General features: G+C 42.9%; 2 protein-coding genes and 1 long non-coding RNA gene across 3 annotated transcripts in view; 2 read left to right on the top strand and 1 right to left on the bottom strand.

The window, feature by feature from the left end:
* Positions 1-18,726, bottom strand: part of LOC127687999 (HEAT repeat-containing protein 5B-like) — a 257,762-nt gene that overhangs the window by 162,377 nt on the left and 76,659 nt on the right.
* LOC127687609 (uncharacterized) lies at positions 2,710-4,072 on the top strand. Its single transcript, XR_007978424.1, has 3 exons — positions 2,710-2,754; positions 3,333-3,384; positions 3,974-4,072. It is a non-coding gene; the product is annotated as an uncharacterized LOC127687609 (long non-coding RNA).
* LOC127687593 (uncharacterized protein C2orf16-like) lies at positions 11,541-18,621 on the top strand. Its single transcript, XM_052186392.1, has one exon. It carries the CDS (start codon positions 11,578-11,580, stop codon positions 18,412-18,414), a length of 6,837 nt encoding a protein of 2,278 aa, XP_052042352.1. The 5' UTR covers positions 11,541-11,577; the 3' UTR covers positions 18,415-18,621.

Genomic DNA, 18,726 nt, shown 5'->3' with positions numbered 1-18,726 from the left:
TTTGACACCCAACAGAGTAGTGACCTATGGAATCAGAACCACTGATGTAGAAGGAATCTCTTGTGGTGCATGTGTTCTTTGGAAGTGTATTCATCTCCAGCAGTTAGGAGTGACTGCTCTTCTTGCCTCAGATATTGAGTGTAGCAAGACCAATTTTATCTCTGTGTCAGCACAGACACTGTGTGTCCTTTGAGCATGTGGCACTCTAAGATTCTTGATTTTTTTAATGAGGTCTTTATATGGGACATTTCTTTGCCCCAACACATTTGCCAACCCATTTTTTTTAACAGTTGACTTAGGACCTCAAAGTAGCCTGAGTTTTCACTGTTGCTTTTCAGCGTTTTCCCTTTAGGAAGCCTCTCTCTCTCTCTCTCTCTCTCTCTCTCTCTCTCTCTCTCTCTTTCTCTCTCTCTCTCTCTCCCCTTTTCTCTTTCTCTCTTTCATGCTAATCAAGTTATCCAGAACCTGTAAAATTAAAAGGACTTCTTTGAGATCCTATATGTCATAACTCAGGAAACATTGGTTCAGGAACCTGTGAATCCATGTTCTAAGGAAAGCAGGAGAAAGTGGGGCTTTGCATGAGCAAGCAGTTCTGGCTGTGAAGTGCTGAGAGGAACAGGATCCACATGACCAATGGAAAACAAAAGAAAAGAATCTACTTATCTGGTAAAATGCTCATGAAACAGGAGCCAAATACCTATAGATATGTGTCCCTAGTCTCTAGTCACCTGGTCTATCCACTGTTTATTTCAAACGTCCACAGCACAGGATGGAGGTGACCAAGCTCCCTAAGCAGCAACATGGGCCAAGAAGAGCTTCCATCAGTAGCATCCTGGGCTCAATTGTGAAAAGCATTCAGCTTAGCTTTCTTTGTAACCTTCTTTTCACAGAGGATAAACTACATTCCAGGCACATGCCATGCTCTATCCAGTATCTGTAGGTATTTCACCATGAGGGTGTTTCCAGATTACTTACATGTGTGATATTTGTAGATCGTGTGGAGATACAGATACAGAAGGCTCATTGGTAGACATATTAACTGGTATTTCAACACCAGTTTTCTTTTGCTTCTTATCTTAATGGTCTCACCATGAACATAGATTTATACATAATGCATGATTAAGCATAAAATAAGCTCAAAACTATCAAAACTACCACCAGACATACTTAGCTCTGTGGTAAACTGGGTTACTAAATCATAGACATATTCACCAAATGCCCCAGAATTGTTGGCTAGGCTCTTTAGACATTGATGCCCTGAGGAAGGAGTACATATTTGACTCATTTTAATGGTGACAAATGTCATTAATGCCCTTAACCTGACTGTGGGCATCACTGCAAAGTCCTATGAGTTTACTACTTGCTAGGAAGACCTTATGGAATAGAATGGAACTCCTACCACTAAGCTTCCCCTGCTTCTCACCTTCTCAGCACCATCTCCCACAGCTGAGCAAAAGTGCACTTGCAAATGGTTACAGGGCTCCAGACTTTAGCACAGCTGACTCCATGATGGAAGTGCCTTTCAGACTGTAAATCTCAGCACATAGTCAGCACCACCTGCCACAGGTAAAACAATGGCCCAATCCATCAAAGTCCATAGTTCTGGGACCCTCAAAATGGACTAGCCTCACTTTTTGGCTTCTGCTTCTGGTTAACCATTATTGTTAATTTATGTCAACCCAGAACATGATTTTTGTGCTTAAGAGGTCACTCTGAAAAAGGCTTGTGGATACACTGGAATCCTGAACATCCATTGTAGTTGCTGAGTGGCTAATAAAGACATGCTGGTGGCTAAAATCCATGTCCATCCAGTCTTCTCTGGTGAATGCCCCACAATACAAGTTCCATATGCCTTTTTCAGTGGTGTTTTATTTGCTTATAATGCACTTTTTCGCCTAGAAATCAGCTGACTCTCTGATCTGTTGCTCAAATAGAAATTTATGGAGTATTCTTTCATTCTGTTTAAGGAAATTAATCAAGTTCTTCTGAGTTCAGTGATGCATTTCTATTACATTTACCACACTGAAAAAAATTGTGTGTGTGTGTGTGTGTGTAAGTGTGTGCATGTGTGCATGTGTCATGGGGCACAGAGAAGTAGAAGACAACCTACAAGAGTCAGTTCTTTCCATCTACCTTGAAAGCCATAGGAGGTAAATGTCAGTTGGCAAGGCTTGGCACCAGGTACCTGTACCCACTGAGCCATTTTGCTGGCTCCCACATAGTATCTTATCTGTTTAGGTGGCTGTTTTCCTTACTAATGCTTGGCTCTAGAGTAAAGGGGGCATATTTATCTTTAGTCTCAGTATGCCACATAATAATCTAGAATTTAATTTTTGAAGACACTGAATAACATGTATGCATGTGTGCATGCATGCACAAATGCCATGGCATGCACATGGAGGGAAGTGAGAGGACTGGTGAAAACTGCTTCTCTCCTTTTACTACAAGAGCTCCAGACAACGCAGGTCTTTGGGCATGGTGTGTAGCACCTTTGCCTACAATGCCATCTTGGGGCTTCCTTATTATATATAATAAGTTATTCATTAATAAATTAGAATCTAATGACATAATTACACATTTTTCAAGATGATTACATATGATTAAAGCATATTAATAACCCACAGGGAAGATGAGATGTATTGTCAATAAAATCTCCAATCTATAACATAAACCTAACTTTCTTGTTTCTTTCTTTGTGTGTGTTTCTCTAGGCTTCAAAGCAACAGGTTCTTGAAGATATCAGGAAAATCAAAGGTCAGAATTACTCTATCCCTTATTGTTAGCTCAAGCTGCTGTGTTTCTGCTTCAAGACACTGATCGTTGACAGCATGTGAAAGAAAATTGAAAATGAGGGTGTGACTAGAGTAAAGCCATCTTTCTAACATCTTCACTTGCAAAGTCATGCATACAGCCCCATAACTCCTGCATGGTCCCTTTCCCATGTCCCATATATTTTCATGGAAACTCAAAGTCCTGGAAAGAAACTCACTGGGTCAGGAGACTGGACAAAGAATAACTACTAAGAGTTTGTTGCCTTTAGTCCTCTACTATGTATTCTGGGCAAACATCTTTAAAGGAAGAGATGTATCAGGCTCTCTGTGTCTCCCACTGTTATGTTCCCATTCCCATGCTTCTAGTGGAGGCACTTCAGTTCCATGATGAAGAAAGCAGAGAATATGAACATTTAAAACTTGGTAGCTGTGCCTTGCTACTAATTAGCTTCATGGCAGGCATGACTCTATCTTTGCCCTCATGATTATTGAATGAAAGGGATTCTTTTACATTGTATCAGTAGTTACTATACTAAGTAGTTTCTTTACTCCTATTACCAGCTTTAGAATTGGAAGAATCCAAGAAGTATGCCACAGCAAGTGATCTGGCATGGTAAGCAGAGTCTGTCTTCAGACTGTCCTAAGACTGTTTCACATCAACTTGATACAAGCTAGCCTCATTTTAGAAGAGGAAGCCTCAACTGCTCCTTCCAGATTGCCCTGTGGGCAAGCCTGTGGTGCATTTCCTTAATTGATGATCAATGATTGTGGGAAAGTCCAGCTCACTGTGGGTGGTGCCACTCCAGGCTGGTGTCATAGGTGACATAAGTAGTCAGGGTGAGAAAACCATGAAAACAAGGCAGTAAGCAGAGCCTCTGCATCAGCTCCTGCCTCACGGATCCTGCCCTGAGTTCCTACCCTGACTTCCCTCCACAATGGAGTATGACTTGAAAGTTGGTCGGTGAAACTAACCCTTTACCTGCAAGAATTTTCTAGTCATGTGGTTTCATCACAACACTAGAACCCCTCACTAAGACATAGCCTTAATTGTAAGTGCTAGAAGTATAAAATACCTGATACTCTTACATCATTTACTATGAGAGTAATTGTCTCATACCTAAATCAATTTTCTATTCTTATTAGTTAACTTACTGATACTTTGATATCACTTCAGTTCCACTGACCTAACCTGCTGTGTTCAGTATTCCAGGACGTCGTCGTCGTAAGGACCAAACCCAGGACTGTATATTATGCTCAATCGATAGAAGCTTTAAAAATATCTTTCAACATCTGGAAAATGCAAGGTCAGGAAACAGAGTTTGTGGGTAGGGGGTAGAGAAATATTTAAAATCAAAGGAAGGAAAGAGAGTAAAGGGGAAATTTCAGTCAGAAAGAACCATTTTTTGAAATTTATTTATATTTTACATGTATGCCTGTTTTGCATGTATGACTATCTGTGCCCCACATACATGCCTGGTGCCCTCAGATGCAGAATGGAGTATATGATCTCTTGGTACTAGAGATACTGCTGTTTGTGAACCACCATGTGGGTGCTGAGAATCAAACTTGCATCTTCTGGAAGAGAAGTCACTGCTCTTAAGTACTGAACCATCTAACCCCCAAAACAGTGAAGTTTTTTTTAATTAAAAATACATTTATTCATTTTTAGCATTTCTCTTTTTTATGCATGTGTACACATGTATGCCACATGTATGTAGAGGTCAGAGGGCAAGCCACAGGTGTCAGTTCTCTTCTAACATGCAGATCTTAAGGGCTGAACTGAACTGAGGTCATCCAGCTTAATGGGTATTGAAAATTGGATGTCATTTTTTGGAACCATCCATCTTGTTCTTTGAAATAAAGTGTCTCAGTGGGACAGTGAGCCCCAGGGACGTGCTTGTCTCCTCTTCTCCAGCACTGGGACACCATGCACTCTGTTATCGTGTGTGATCTGGGGATAGGGCCCAGCTTCTCTACTTGTATGGCATTCACTTCACTGACTCATCTCCCTTGCTCCTGGTGGAGGGATTCTTTACAATAACTGATGCCCAAGGAAGCAACCCCTTTTCCACCCTCTCCTTCCTTACACCAGAACTATGTTAGACTTGAAATGATCACTTTCTTTCTTTGTCCTAATTTTCTCACTACTGATTCCAAAGACAACGAAAAAATATTCTCTCTGCTTTTCAGCTCAGCACTTAAATACCTGAATTCATCAGAATCAAAGTATATGTCTTCTTCCTCTATCTCTGACACTGGGACTCTGGAGTTTGGGAAACATTCCACTAGTTACAGCATCTCCTCTGAATCAGACTCTGTAGAGCTGACACCACAGGTACCATGTTCAGCCATAGAGAACAGAAAGGTCACTCCAATGGCATTGCTTCAGGTCATGGATTCAATGGGAATAAACCCAGATTCCCATTCAGAGGTAACAGACTCTGTAGAGGTGACACCCAAGGTACCATGTTCAGCCACAGACAGCAAAAAGGACACTCCGATGGAATTGCTTCAGGTCATGGATTCAATGGGAATTATCCCAGATTTACATTCGGAGGATACAGGCTCCATAGAGCTGACACCCAAGGTACCATGTTCAGCCACAAACAGCCGAAAGATCACTCCGATGGCATTGCCTCAGGTCATGGAGTCAATGGGAATTATCCCAGATTTACATTCGGAGGATACAGACTCTGTAGAGCTGACATCCAAGGTACCATGTTCAGCCACAAACAGCCGAAAGATCACTCCGATGGCATTGCCTCAGGTCATGGAGTCAATGGGAATTATCCCAGATTTACATTCGGAGGATACAGACTCTGTAGAACTGACACCCAAGGTACCATATTCAGCCACAAACAGCACAAAGATCACTCAGATGGCATTGCTTCAAGTCATGGAGTCAATGGGAATTATCCCAGATTCACTTTCAGAGGATACAGACTCTATGGGAAAAGCACAAGATAAGACTAACTTATCACAGCCATCAAACCAAGCTGAAACAGTGAGTATACCTCCCGAGTCATCAAACCCAGTAGCAAGTCCTCAACATCAAGCAAGAGCATCAAAGAGTATGTCCTCAAGACTAAATCAAATCACAAATACCTCAAACATAAAAATATTGTTTAACGTTGTGGATTCTAGGGAGATAATTAATGAATTATGTTCTTATGTCACAGAATCCACAGAAATAGCCCCAAAGCCACAACACCAAGTCATTGGTGTAGATACATTGGGGCTAGATACATTGCATAAACATCAAGTTGTAGAACCAGCAAAGATGAGTCAAGACCCACGTCATACAGTCTTCAAAGCTGGGGAAAGGCTTCTGCAGCCTCATCATAAAGTCCCAGAAACATTAAACATGGACTCGGGGTCACAGAATCAAGCCACAAAAGAGGTCAGATTTACTCCTAGCTCTCTTCAACCTTCACAGCCATCATCTAAAGTCCTTGACTCATCGAGGATGATTCCAGAACCACCAGTGCAATCCATAAAGGTAAACTCAAGGGTTCAGCGGTCCCCCACGGGAGTGATCCCACCTTTACAAACTGGTTTGATTGCACCGTCAGTGGCTCACGCCAAAGACTCTCTAGAGTTGCCATCCACATCCCAGGTTCAGGTCAGAGACTCCATTGGGATGACACGACATCCAGGCACAAAGAATCTGTCATTGATTCCAAAACCACCTCATCAGGTCATGGACCCTTCGGAGTTCACTCCGTGGCACCAAGACATAGACTTCTCAGAGGTGAGTCCAACACAAAGTCACAAGATGACAGAGCCTTTAGAGTTAACCTCTGATACGTGGCCACAATGGAAGAATCCTACAGTGATGACTCCATCACATCATCAAATAACAGAATCTATGACAACAGCCTCAGGGGCCCCAGATCAAGGGACAGTACCTCCAGGGATGGGCCAATGGCATCAATTTGCAAATTCTGAAGTCATGCCAGCTACTCCAAAACTTCAAGAAGTGGAGTGTTTGGAGAAAAACACAACACCACAATCTAAGGTCATGGAGTCAGTAAACTTAACAACAGAATTACAGAATGGATATTCAAGACTGCAAGTTATAAAACCTGTGGACATATACAAGGATTTAGCTCCACAAATGGTAGAAAATGGACTACTGACCCCAACGGTGGTATCTACAGATTTGGCCCCAGAACAACAAGAGCAGAGCATACAGTCTGAGGAATTAACCCCAATACCAAAAATACAAACTGAGAAACCTGTCCCATTAGTCCCAGAGTCTCAGCTTCCAGATGAAAAGTCTGCCCAAGGTATAGTTGAACCACAACTCCAAGATGTACAATCTGCTGGGTTGGCCCCAAATCAACAGGTGCAAAATAATAAATCAGAAAATTTGACTACTGTTTCACAGTCTCAAGGTATGGAAGGTGTTCATTCAGCCCTACCACAGGAGGTACTAGAAGATATAAAAATGGTTGCATTGGCCTCAAGACTACCACTTGAAGATATAAAATCTTCAAACTTGGTACCAAAAAACATCTCTGAGAATATTGCCAGTGTGCCACTGCTTGAAGATACAAAGATTACATTGCTAGACTGTAGGAGTTTAATTCCCGAGTCCCTGGTGGAAAGTATGAAAGTTGATGAGTTGACCACACACATTAATGCAGTAAAATCTTCAGATGTGAACCTCATCTTAAGTTCTTTGTCCCCAGATTTTGAAGGGCTGACTGAAAACCAACAAGCCTCAGAAGCACGGGTGACCTCTGACACTTGTCATCAGATAGAAGAATCTGCTGAGTTGACACACTCATCAGTAGGAATGACTCCAGCACCACCGAGCCAAACCTCAGAATCTATAGAGATGGACTTACCACCACTCCAAGATATTCTTGAAACTAGGATCCACCTTGTAAAAGAGGAAAAGGAGACTCCAGAAGATATTCTGAATTTGCTACCAGAATTAGAAGTGCCAACCATAGGCCTGGAAGTGATGACCCCAGAACCACAGCCCCCGGATGTGGACTTTGCTCATATGACACAAGAACCATGTTCAGAAATTACTAACTCATCAGAAAGAATTCTATATGAATACACGGAAAGCACCAAATTGGCATTACTTGAAGTTGATGATTCCCAGGGGACCACTGTAGAAACCTATTCAGAAATGGGATCTCAGGGTGTGAATCTAGAACCAAGAGTACAAATTGAGAAATCAGAGTCATTGGTAGAAAATTTGAAAATTGAAGAATTAACCTCTGAACCATCTGTACAAGTTGTAGAACCTATAGATTTGACTGCAGGACCCATATCACATATTATAGATGTGATCCCAGGGCCACAGGTTCACAACATAAAGTCTACCCAATTAGATACAGGATTAGGGTTACAAAGTGAGTTATCAGTGGATTTAGTAAAACAGCCATCTCTAGGAGTGATAGATTCTGAAAACAGAAAACCAGAGCCAGGACTGCAAAGTTTATCACCAAAGGAGTCATTTGAGGGAACAAAGATTCCAACTGTGAAATCTGTGGATTTGAATTTGGGCGAAGAGCAGCCAATTGCCAAATCAGGACTGACTCCATGGCCACAACTGCAAAGTGTCAGATTTCCAAAGTTATATCAAGGGCTACTTATTCAAGGGGAAAATCCAGCAAATTCTACCTCAGGCCCCCCACATTATGGTTTGAAATCTAATGAAGCAATATCATATTCCCCAATGCCAGAAATCATATCTAGTTTTATTGCGGGGCCAAAGGTTTCAGAACCACAACCACAACATGTGAAATCTATGAAAGTAAATCTGGGACCATGTTTGCAAGATGTGAGATTTTCTGATCCTATCCCCAAAGATACACAGCTTGAACAGGGCTTTCTACTTCAAGAGAAGAAGTCTCAAGGATGTATGCCAGAATTATTACTGCCATTAAGCCAAGAGCCAAAGTTGGGAGAGAGGAAGCTTGCTCTGCCTATACAAGGATCAGAGTTTCACAGGATGAAATTTGCAACACAAGCTTCTGAAATACAGCATCCAAGCATGATATCTGAGGAGGTCAACATAGGATCTTGGGAACAAGATGCCAAATTTTCTGAGCTGGCTTCAACACCAAAACTTCAAGGGGTCAAATTTGGGGAGCTAAACTCAGAATCAATGTTTGTTAGTGACAGTTATATGACTCCAGAGTTAGGGATACAGAATCCCAACTTAGCCAAGATGACTCCAGGGCTACAGGATACAAGGCAAGTTAGTTTTAACACAGGACCACAGCTGCAAGATGTCAAATTTTGGGATGGAATACCAGGAACTCAACCTCAAGGTGTGAAAACATCAGAGCTAAAGTCAGGGCCACACTTAGAATGTGTAAAAATTTCTGAGTTGACCACACCACCAGAGAGGGAAGGGATGAAGTCCAAATTGATAGTACACCAGTCCCCGATTCAAGATGTAAAATATATCACAGGGAATCAAGTGCCAAGTGTTGAAGACAAAGTGTCTTATGAAACATCTGAGCCACAGGTACCAACATGGGAAACAACGAAATTGACCCCTGGGAAACACTTAGCAAATGTAGATCATTCTGAGTCGATCAGAAGACCACAGACCCAAGGCATAGCATCTTCTGAATTGGTTGAAGCACAGCTTTTAGGACATATGAAACCTGTGGAGGACAATATAGTCTCAAAGCAAGAAGCTCTGACATCTGTGGAATTAACACCAGGGCTACATTTGGGAGACATTAAATCTACAAAGTCAAAGTCAGAGCTGGAGCATTTCACATTTATGCTGTCAACCTCAGGGATGCAAACAGGAGATAGGACCCTTAAAGGGCTGCCTCCAGTCTCCAGCTTGAAGGGTTTAAAACCAAAGTTACTACCTTCAAAGCCAACAATGGAAGATAGGAAATCTGTGATCTTAACTGTAGAAGAATGTCTCAAGAGGATAAAATCTGCTGTGATATCCCCAAGTGGTTCCCTGAGAGGAGATATGAAGCCTGTGAAGTTGATTCCTGGTTCAAGAATTCAAGATATAAAAAATAAGGGGTTGGACCGTGATACACATGTTCAAGATGTAAATGCCATGGACTTGAAACTTAAACCAAAGAAGCAAGGGGAGAGTCCTGTGACTTTTGTACCAAGCATGCTGTTTCAAGATAAATCAATAGAGATGTTTCAAAGGCTTCGACTGCAAGGCATAAAGCACAAGGAACTGATGTCACAGCCACAAATGCAAGATAGGAAACCTGTGATCACCCCTTGTTTGAAACAACAAAGTCTAAAACCTACAACTGTAGCCCCAACCCAAGGAATCCAAGAAGTAAAATGTGTAGATTTCACCTCAATACAACAGTGTCAAGGAAAGGCACACATGGACTTGACTCCTAAGTCTAGAGAGGATGACCAGAGAACTGTAAATCCACTAGAGTGGAAAGGTGGGATTTTTGATCAACAGAAAAAGCAGCTTGGATCAGAAAATACATTACCCATGGAGTCAGCTCAAGAACCCAAACCTGCACATATGAAATCCATAGAGCTCAACCCTAAGTTAAAATTCAAAGATACAACCTCATTTGAATTGGGTCCTCAGCCAATTGTTCAAAGTGTAAAATCTGAAGAGTTCCAAAATGAACTACAGGTGCCAAGTATGAAACCTTGCCATTTGACTCCAGGGTCCCAGATATACCAAGAAAAAGCCTTGGAGTCAACGTTGGACCTACAACTTCAAGGTGTGGAAACTCTGGCACAACCTTCAATTGAAAGCACAAAGACTATTCAATGGATACCAATATCTGAGTTTCAAAGTGAGAAAGGTGTAGCTTCAAACTCAAGGTCACAGTCTGGAGATGCCAGAGCTACAGAACTGAAGCCTCCCATGCTATGGAGAAGTGTGAAGTCATCCAAAGTGACTGCCAGGTCAAAAACTCAAGGAGAAAAAAAGGTGGCATTTTATCTTGAACCACAGTTACAGGAAGTAAAAACCTCTCCATTAGCAGTACGGTTGCAGGAACTAAATCCACTTCACTTGACTTCAGAGCCACAGACTCAAGGCATGACATCCGGGGAGCTAAACAAAGAGCCAAAGGCTGCAAGTGTTAGATCTGTTCAGTGGACACCTCGAAAGGAGTTCCGAGGTGTAAAGATGTCAGGATTCAATAGGGGGTCACCGTTTCAAGGTGTCACATACACAGAACAGAAACCCTTCATAAAATTGGGAGGTGGGAAGCCATTGGAAATGACTCAAGGGGCACAAGAACAGTGTGTGAAGACCCTCCAGTTGTTACCAGGACCAGAGGTACAAAAAGGGGGAAACTTCACATTGTGTTCAGAACCACAGTCTCATCGTGTGGAAACTGTGTCATTTCACCATGGAGCAGGGCTTGAAAACACAAAATCTCCCTTGGGCTTACAGCCTAAAGGCAACACAGCCACAGAGTTACAACCCTCAGTACAAGAAAGGGATGTGAAGACATCTGAGGACTTGATGACAAGGCTCAAGACAGAAGGTAAAGAACCTTCCGGGTCAACCCAGGCATGCTTGTCTCATAGGTTCAAAACTATTGACAAATCTATGCTGCCATGGAAAAATCCCAAATGTGATCCTACCTTAAGGTCATTGATCACTAATAAAAAATTAGTGACATTCAAATCCAGGTTCCATATAGAAGACAGGAGATTTCCTAAACTGGCCCCTGGAATACAGTCACGAGAATTGAAACCATTCAAGTCATCTTCAGGAATTCAACAGCCTCAAGATGTAACATTTTCAGTGTTTAAAGAAGAGCCAAGGCCTTTAGAAGCAAAATCTGAGGTATTAGGCCAAGGGTCTGAGATGAAGTCTGAGCCCCAGGGCCAAAGTACAAAATGTTCTGACTTCACACCTGAAACAACATCCCAAAATATGAAATTAAAACTAACTCCCAGGTCACCGATGAAAAGTAAACCAATTTCGACCAAAATTCAAAGGGTCAAGCTAGATGTTAAACCAGGGCCCCAGTCCCAAAATATAAAATCAGATTCAATTCTGAAGACAAAGCCTCAAGAAATGGAGATGGAAGACTGTGAATCAGGCCCACAGTTACAAGATCTTAAATCTTTGAGGACGATCATGGGTGTAAAAGTCCAAGATGTCAAATCTATGAGCTTCAGTCCTAGAACACACGTGGAAAGTATGCCATCTGAAGTCATCACAGAGAAGAATGTCCTTGGTATGAAACCAGCAGAAATGAGCCTACGAGGTGAGACACCCGTGGTCACCCCAAGGAAGTTGCTTTTAAGCACACAGTCTATAGGGCTGGATTCAGGCTTTAATTTGCAAGATTTGAAATATCCTGAGCTGATCATGGGCATGAAACTTCAAGGTATAGACTCTATGGAAGGACACGTGAGAAGTATAAAACCTTCTGAGGTGATTACTGGGATACAAGATGTAGAATCATCTGAGTTGAGCCCTAGTCCAGACCTTCAGGGTATAAAATTTAAGGTGTTCTATCCTGGGTCACACTTGGAAGATGTGAATTCTGCATGTACTCCCAATATACATTCTCAATACATAGATTCCAGTGGGTATATACCTGGGCCATATCTGCAAGATATGAATTCTTCTGTGTGGATTCCACAGTCAAACATTCAGTGTATAAATTCTGAGTGCAATCCTGGAATACATTCAGATGGGATGAATTCTTCCTCTTGCTTTTCGGGATCAAAACTGCAATGCCTATGTTCTACTGGGAGCACCCCTGAGTCACATTTGCAAGACATAAATTCTACTGAATTCATCCCAGAGCCAAGTCCTCAGTATGCAAATTCTTCTGCATGCACCCCAGGATCAAAATGTCAGTGTGCAGATTCTTCTGCATGCATACCAGGGCCAAGTCCTCAGTGTGCAGATTCTTCTGCATGCACCCCAAGATCAAATGCTCAGTGTGCAGATTCTTCTGCATTCACCCCAGAGAATCCTGAATTACATTCGCAAGCTGGGAATTCTTCTGTATACACTCTAGGGCAAAACCATCTGTGTGAAAATTCTAATAGGTATAATCTTGGGCCACTTTTTCAAGGTATGAACTTTTCTTCATTTCCACCACCACAAATTCTGTGTGTAAATCCTGTTTGGTGCAATACTAGAATACATTTGAAAGATATAAATTCTTCTGCATGTACTCTAAGTCAACAATCTCAGTCTGTAAATTCTATTGGCTACAACCCTGGGGCACATTTACAAGCTCCAAAACCTCAAGAACAGCACTTGAAAGATTTGGTGTCTGAACTAAATCCAGGGTCAAGCAATTTGGGTGTATCACCTTCTCAAGATATGAATTCATCTAACTTAATGCTAGGGGCAAAGTTTCAAAAGATCCCAGTTTGCAAGAACCAGCTTGGGTCGCGGCAGCAAAGTACACAACCTATATTTACTTTGAGGCCTCAGTCAAATGGTGTGAATTCTGTGGTTTTACCTACGTCGCCTCCGGAAGATAGAAAGTTTCCAGAGAGGAGCACACACACACCCTTTTGTACAAATGCTGTAAAACTGACTCCTGGCAGTGATCAGAATGACATGAGAAGAAGTAGGGTATTTTTGAAAGAACCTCTTTCTCAAAATGTTCAAGCCATACATTTGAAGCCAGCATCACAGTCTCAAAGTGTGCGGTCTTCAAAAGAACCAATGATAGTATTGCCACCACAGTCCACCAGGAAGCTCTTAGCAGGACCATCACTGACCAGTGTCAAATTCTCAGATTTGCCACTGAAATCAGAGCAGAAAAATAGAAAATCTTTGGCATTTCCTTCAGAGCCAAAGTGGCAAGGTGTAAAACAGGTGAAATTGTCATCAGTGTGTCTGCAGGAAATTGGAAAATCTGTGGAGTTACCACCAAAATCAATTTTTCAAAACGTGAAACCTGGGAACCTTATGCCCCAGACAATTCATCCCCTCACAGAATCCATGAGACCAGAGAGACAGGTGGAGGACTTTGCAGAGATGAGCATGAAGCCTAGGTGTCAAGTCCCTAAATCGGTGCATTTTACTTCACCACCAGTTTCCCAAGATGTGGGATCTTTAGAATTTACAAATGGGGAGGTAAATAAAAGCAGAGAAATGACAGGGAAGTCTATGAGGTTGAGCTCCAAACCAACAGATAACATCCTAGAATCGTTAGAGATGCCCCTGAAGCTAGATCTTCAAGTACCAGAATTGTTTGATCTGACTCCAACACTAAGTGATCATGATTTAAAATCCTCAGAGCCAAATCTACAGAAAAGCTACCAGCTCCCAGAACCTCCTGAGTTACATTCTTGGTCGTGGCCTCAATTTCAAGATTTCAAGAAGTTACAGACAAAAGAGGGTACAGAATCTGATAGAATGACCCTCAGCTTCAAGAACCATGTTGCAGACACCATAGAGTTTACTTGTGAAGCAAGACAGCAAGGGGAAGAATTTAGAATGACTCCAAAGGCGATAAATAGAGAGATTGAATTCATAGAAAACTCTCCAAGGCCATGTCCTCAAGACTTAGGACCTCTGGGGGTGGGCTCTAAGGAAAGATCTCAAAGGGAACAATCTGTAATAACAACAAGGCCATTCTGTCCCATCCCAGATTCCACTTCAGGAATAACACCAGGGCCAGGACCTCAGATTCCCAAATCTAAAAATTTGGCCTCTATGGAGTGGTTGCACAAAGAATCCTTTGACTTGGCAGGCAAGGATAAGAGTCAAGTTGTGGGAAAGAGAGACTCTGTAGAGCTCACCTTTGGTACACAGCAGTCAGGATGGGTAGCGGCTAAGCTAACAAAACCTCAGAATCTGAGCCTGGAAAATATAAGCATCACTCCAACAGAATCACTGGATGAAATGATAAACGTTGTAGGAATTAGTGTAAAGCCAGGAGATCAAGTAACAGAATCTGTGAAGACACAGCTTTCAGTTCCTCACTCAGTGGCCCTCCCAAAAGTGTGTGAATTTGTGGAAGTGATCTCCAGACCAACACTTCAAGTTGCAAAGTCTGTGATGATTCCAGAAAGTATCCCTCAAATGTCAAAATACAATGATTTGACTTCCAGAACACATGATGTGATAAGTTCAAAATTTCCTCCAAGCCTTCAGCTACAAAATGTGCAATCCAAAAAAGTAGTCATAGAGCCAAAACATCAGGCTTTAGAAACAAAACAACGGCCAGGCTTTCCACTAATAAAGACTGTAGTAACTGCCAAACCATTGATTCAGATCGTAAAATCTGAAGAAGTGGCACCAGGACCATGTCCCCAGGCTGTAGAACCAATAGGACTGGGCATGAGACCAAGCATTAGAGTAAAGGAGTGTTTGAATTTACACCCAAGACCACATCTTCAAGACCTGGTAAAACCTATGGAGTTAACTCAAAGGGCAGATATTCAAGTGACTTCTGCAGAATTAATATCTCAGCAAACATCTCCCCTTAAGGAACCTATAGTGTCAACTCATGAGCAAAGGCTTCAGGCTGTAAAATCTCTAGGTCTCAAAACAAAATCTTCTAAAATAAAGAAAATGAAAGATTCGAATCAAGGATCAGTGTGTCAGAATAAAGACTCTGGCATGATCGCACCAGCAAAGTTAGATGCAGAGAATTCCTTATCTAGATCCATACACAGCCCTTCAATCCCATGTCCTTCTATCGTTGACAGAACAACTGAATTAGGGCACAGCCAGGGTTCTGGGGTGCCCGAAGTTTCCAGAGCTTTTGGTATGGAAAACATTGGTGTTGGTAGTTTGCAGTCTTCAAAGTCCTATACAGACAATACTATGAAAAAATCATCAGTTCTTCCTTTGGTCCTTCAAAATCTACCCTCTGATAAGACAGGGGACAGCAAGGGAACCAGGTATCCTGATATCTGGAGCATGAATGTCTTATCCAAGGAAGAAAGTGGAAAGAAGAAAATGGAGGAATTCCAGAGGTATTCTTCATACCCATTCAGATTACTATCCCAGGAGTTTCAGGCAGGATTAGTGGCTCGAAGAAGCACTATCCATTCTTTCCTGGGCATACAGCAGAATGTCTGGGAAAGCCATGTCTGTAGGCAGAGACTACCTAGAAAATACCTCTCCAGTATGCTAATGCTGGGGAATGTCCTGGGAACCACTATGGAAAGGAAGCCTTGTTCTCAACCCTTTTCAATAGAAAGATCCACTATGGACAGTTGTCAATCCATCGAAAATTTATTTGGGGTTCCAGCTGAACTGATGGAATTTTCCCAAAGCCTGCTAGAGAGGGTTCCAAGGACCATGTCTCAGACGTCAGTGGATAAAAAGTACATACAGAGACATATTTTATTTCACAGTAATGAGAAGAAAATGCCGCTGAAGATGTGGACCCGCGGCTCCACATCTTCCATAATACAGAGATTCTCTGGCACAAGATTGGGAGTAAGGAAACCAAGCTCAAAACCCCACGATATTTTCCAGGAAGCCACTGAGCATGTGTCCGTCTCATGTACCGGGACCTGGTTTCCTGACTTGATGAGATCAGAGATACTTTACACTAGGGAAGATTCTGTTTCCAGGGAGCAGAGTAAAATCTCACCATGTGCACCGAGTAGGACTTTTGAGTCTCAGCATTCCCTCAAGACAAGTTCTCTCTCCCAGTCAAACACCGATAACTCAGAACATCTTCTAAGAGAACTCAAGTTAAAAATAGCAGGAAAACTCATAAGAAGTCAAATACCCCACAATGTCCCTCCGCCTCTAGATTCAGGTCTTGTCCTAAAGTATCCAATATGCTTAGAATGTGGCCGATGTTCAGGCCTTAATTGCTCTCATAAGTTACATTCTGCTTGGGGGCCGTACCTTCTCATCTACCCACAGCTCCACCTTTTAAACAGCCCTGAAGGCCATGGTGATGTTCAATTGCATCTTGGATTTAAATTAGGGTATCCACAGAAAGGTACTGCATCACCATCACATAGAGAAGCTAGATTCTCTAAGCTGGGTTCCAAGCATCCTGGCTATGGAAGCAATCAGGATGAAACATGGATTAAATCAAGCCTCAGAAAGACCTCTGTCTTGACAGATCCTTTGAAGAAAATTGTCAAGGGACCTAAAACACAAAACACAAGGCTATACAAAATCAGTCCTAGAACACTGAGGGGTCTGTCAAGAAACAGAATTGAAACCCCCCAAACAAGCACTGTTTCTTCCAAGACACAACCTAAGAAATCCTCTCAGCCCAAAATCATCCAACCACTTGTTCAAGGCCTAAGGCAGGCATTCCAAGCAGCACATAGAATTGTGACTTTTACGGGCCGGAAATTAAAGAAGATGAGGCCAGACAAGTTGTGTTCAGTCAACAACGTGTGCCCCAAACAAAATGCCAATGATTACTTCATGAGAGATAGCGAAGGAGCGAGGACACCAGCTGTCAGGCTCAGGTCAACAGGCTCAAGCGCTAAGCAAAAGGACACATGTCAGGGAGGAAGTGAGCGTGGTAGACAAGCTCCACAGCCCAAACCAGCGAGCTCTCTCCCACCCAGACCCTTGCAATCGCAGAAGACCATGGTTCGTGGAAGAGATGACTCTAAACAAGCTACTCGAGTCCCCAAAATAATGGACAATGTCTACGGTGATGAAGCACCAAAAAATCAACCACAGCAACTCGGCTTCTTCAGGGAGAGAACCCCATGTAATAAGCCGTCTGAAAGAAGCCATTGCCTGCTTCCTCAGGGAACTCATTGGCAAAATCTCTCTAAGAGGAGACATCACAGTCCTTCTCGGAGAAGGCGTAGCAGTCCCTCTGACAGAACCCTTAGAAGTATTTTGGAGAGGATATATTGCAATCCCTCCCAGAGAAACAGTCTCAGCCCCTCCTTAAGAAGTGTATCTGAGAGAAGCCAAAACAGTGTATTTAAGTGGAGAAGCCACAGCCCCTCCAGGAGGAGCCTTCGAAATCCCTCAAGGAGGAGCCCTCAATTTCACTCAAGGAGCCCTCAAATTGGTTCAAGGAGCCCTGGAATTCGCTCAAGGAGGAGCTCTCGCAATCCATTGAGAAGTCCTCATAGTCCCTCAGGGAGGAGCCCTCACAGGCACTCAGTCAGAAGTCCCTGCAGTCCTTCAGGAAGAAACAGTCACAGTCCTTCAAGGAGGAGCCCCCATAGGCGCCCTTGTAGACCTCTAGAGAGGAGGCATAGCAGTCCCTCTGACAGAACCCTTAGACGTCTTTTGGAGGGGATTTATCACACTCCCTCCCAGATCAATAGTCTTAGCTCCTCCATAAGAAGTCTGTCTGACAGAAGCCATAACGGTCTATTTAAGGGGAGAGGCCACAGTCCCTCCAGGAGGAGGCCTCAAAGTCCTTCAGGGGAAAGCCCTAGCAGTCCCTTAAGAAGTCCTCGCATTCCCTCAAGGAGAATCCCTCACAGTCCCTCAAGGAGGAGCCCTTGCAGACCTCTAGAGAGAAGAGGATGCAGTCCCTCTGTGAAGAAGAGTCTACACAGTCATTTTGGGAGGAGCCAACAGAGTCCCTCTTCTCTGAGATGCCTCAGTACCTCAAAAAAGAGCCATCTCATTCTCATGCGAAGGTCACAGGGCAGTCCTTCAGAAAGGAGCCATGGTGATTTCTCTGAAAGAGCTTTTTCCATTCCCTCTCGCTGGAAGAGATGTAGTTCCGGTGATGGACTCTACCCCAACATTACCTGGCAATAGCCAGGTATGCCTGGCCAACTATAAAAGGGGCTGCTTTTCCCTTCTTCTTTCTCTTACTGCTGCTCTCTTGCCCCCTTTCTCCCCTCTTTCCCCATTCCCTGGCTGGCCTCAACTTCTTTGCTCTCTCCTTCTCTCTGCCTTCCTCTGCTGCTACTACTCTCTTAACTCTTCTCCCCATACCCTAAATAAACCCTATTCTATACTATAGCATCATGTGTGTGGTCCCTCAGGGGGAAGGGATGCCTTGGCATGGGCCTGCGGAGCTATCCCCTTGCCCCACACCTCACCACAGTCCCATAGAACATATTCTTA

This window comes from Apodemus sylvaticus, chromosome 6, assembly GCF_947179515.1.
Source record: "Apodemus sylvaticus chromosome 6, mApoSyl1.1, whole genome shotgun sequence".
In the NCBI taxonomy this organism is placed as follows: Eukaryota; Metazoa; Chordata; class Mammalia; order Rodentia; family Muridae; genus Apodemus; species Apodemus sylvaticus.
The sequence above is the reverse complement of the archived record's forward strand: the minus strand, read 5'-3'. Positions and strand labels throughout refer to the sequence as shown.

Coding starts and splice junctions, on each gene's coding strand:
- LOC127687593 (XM_052186392.1), top strand. CDS start 11,578: ATGAAGTCTGAGCCCCAGGGCCAAAGTACAAAATGTTCTGACTTCACA.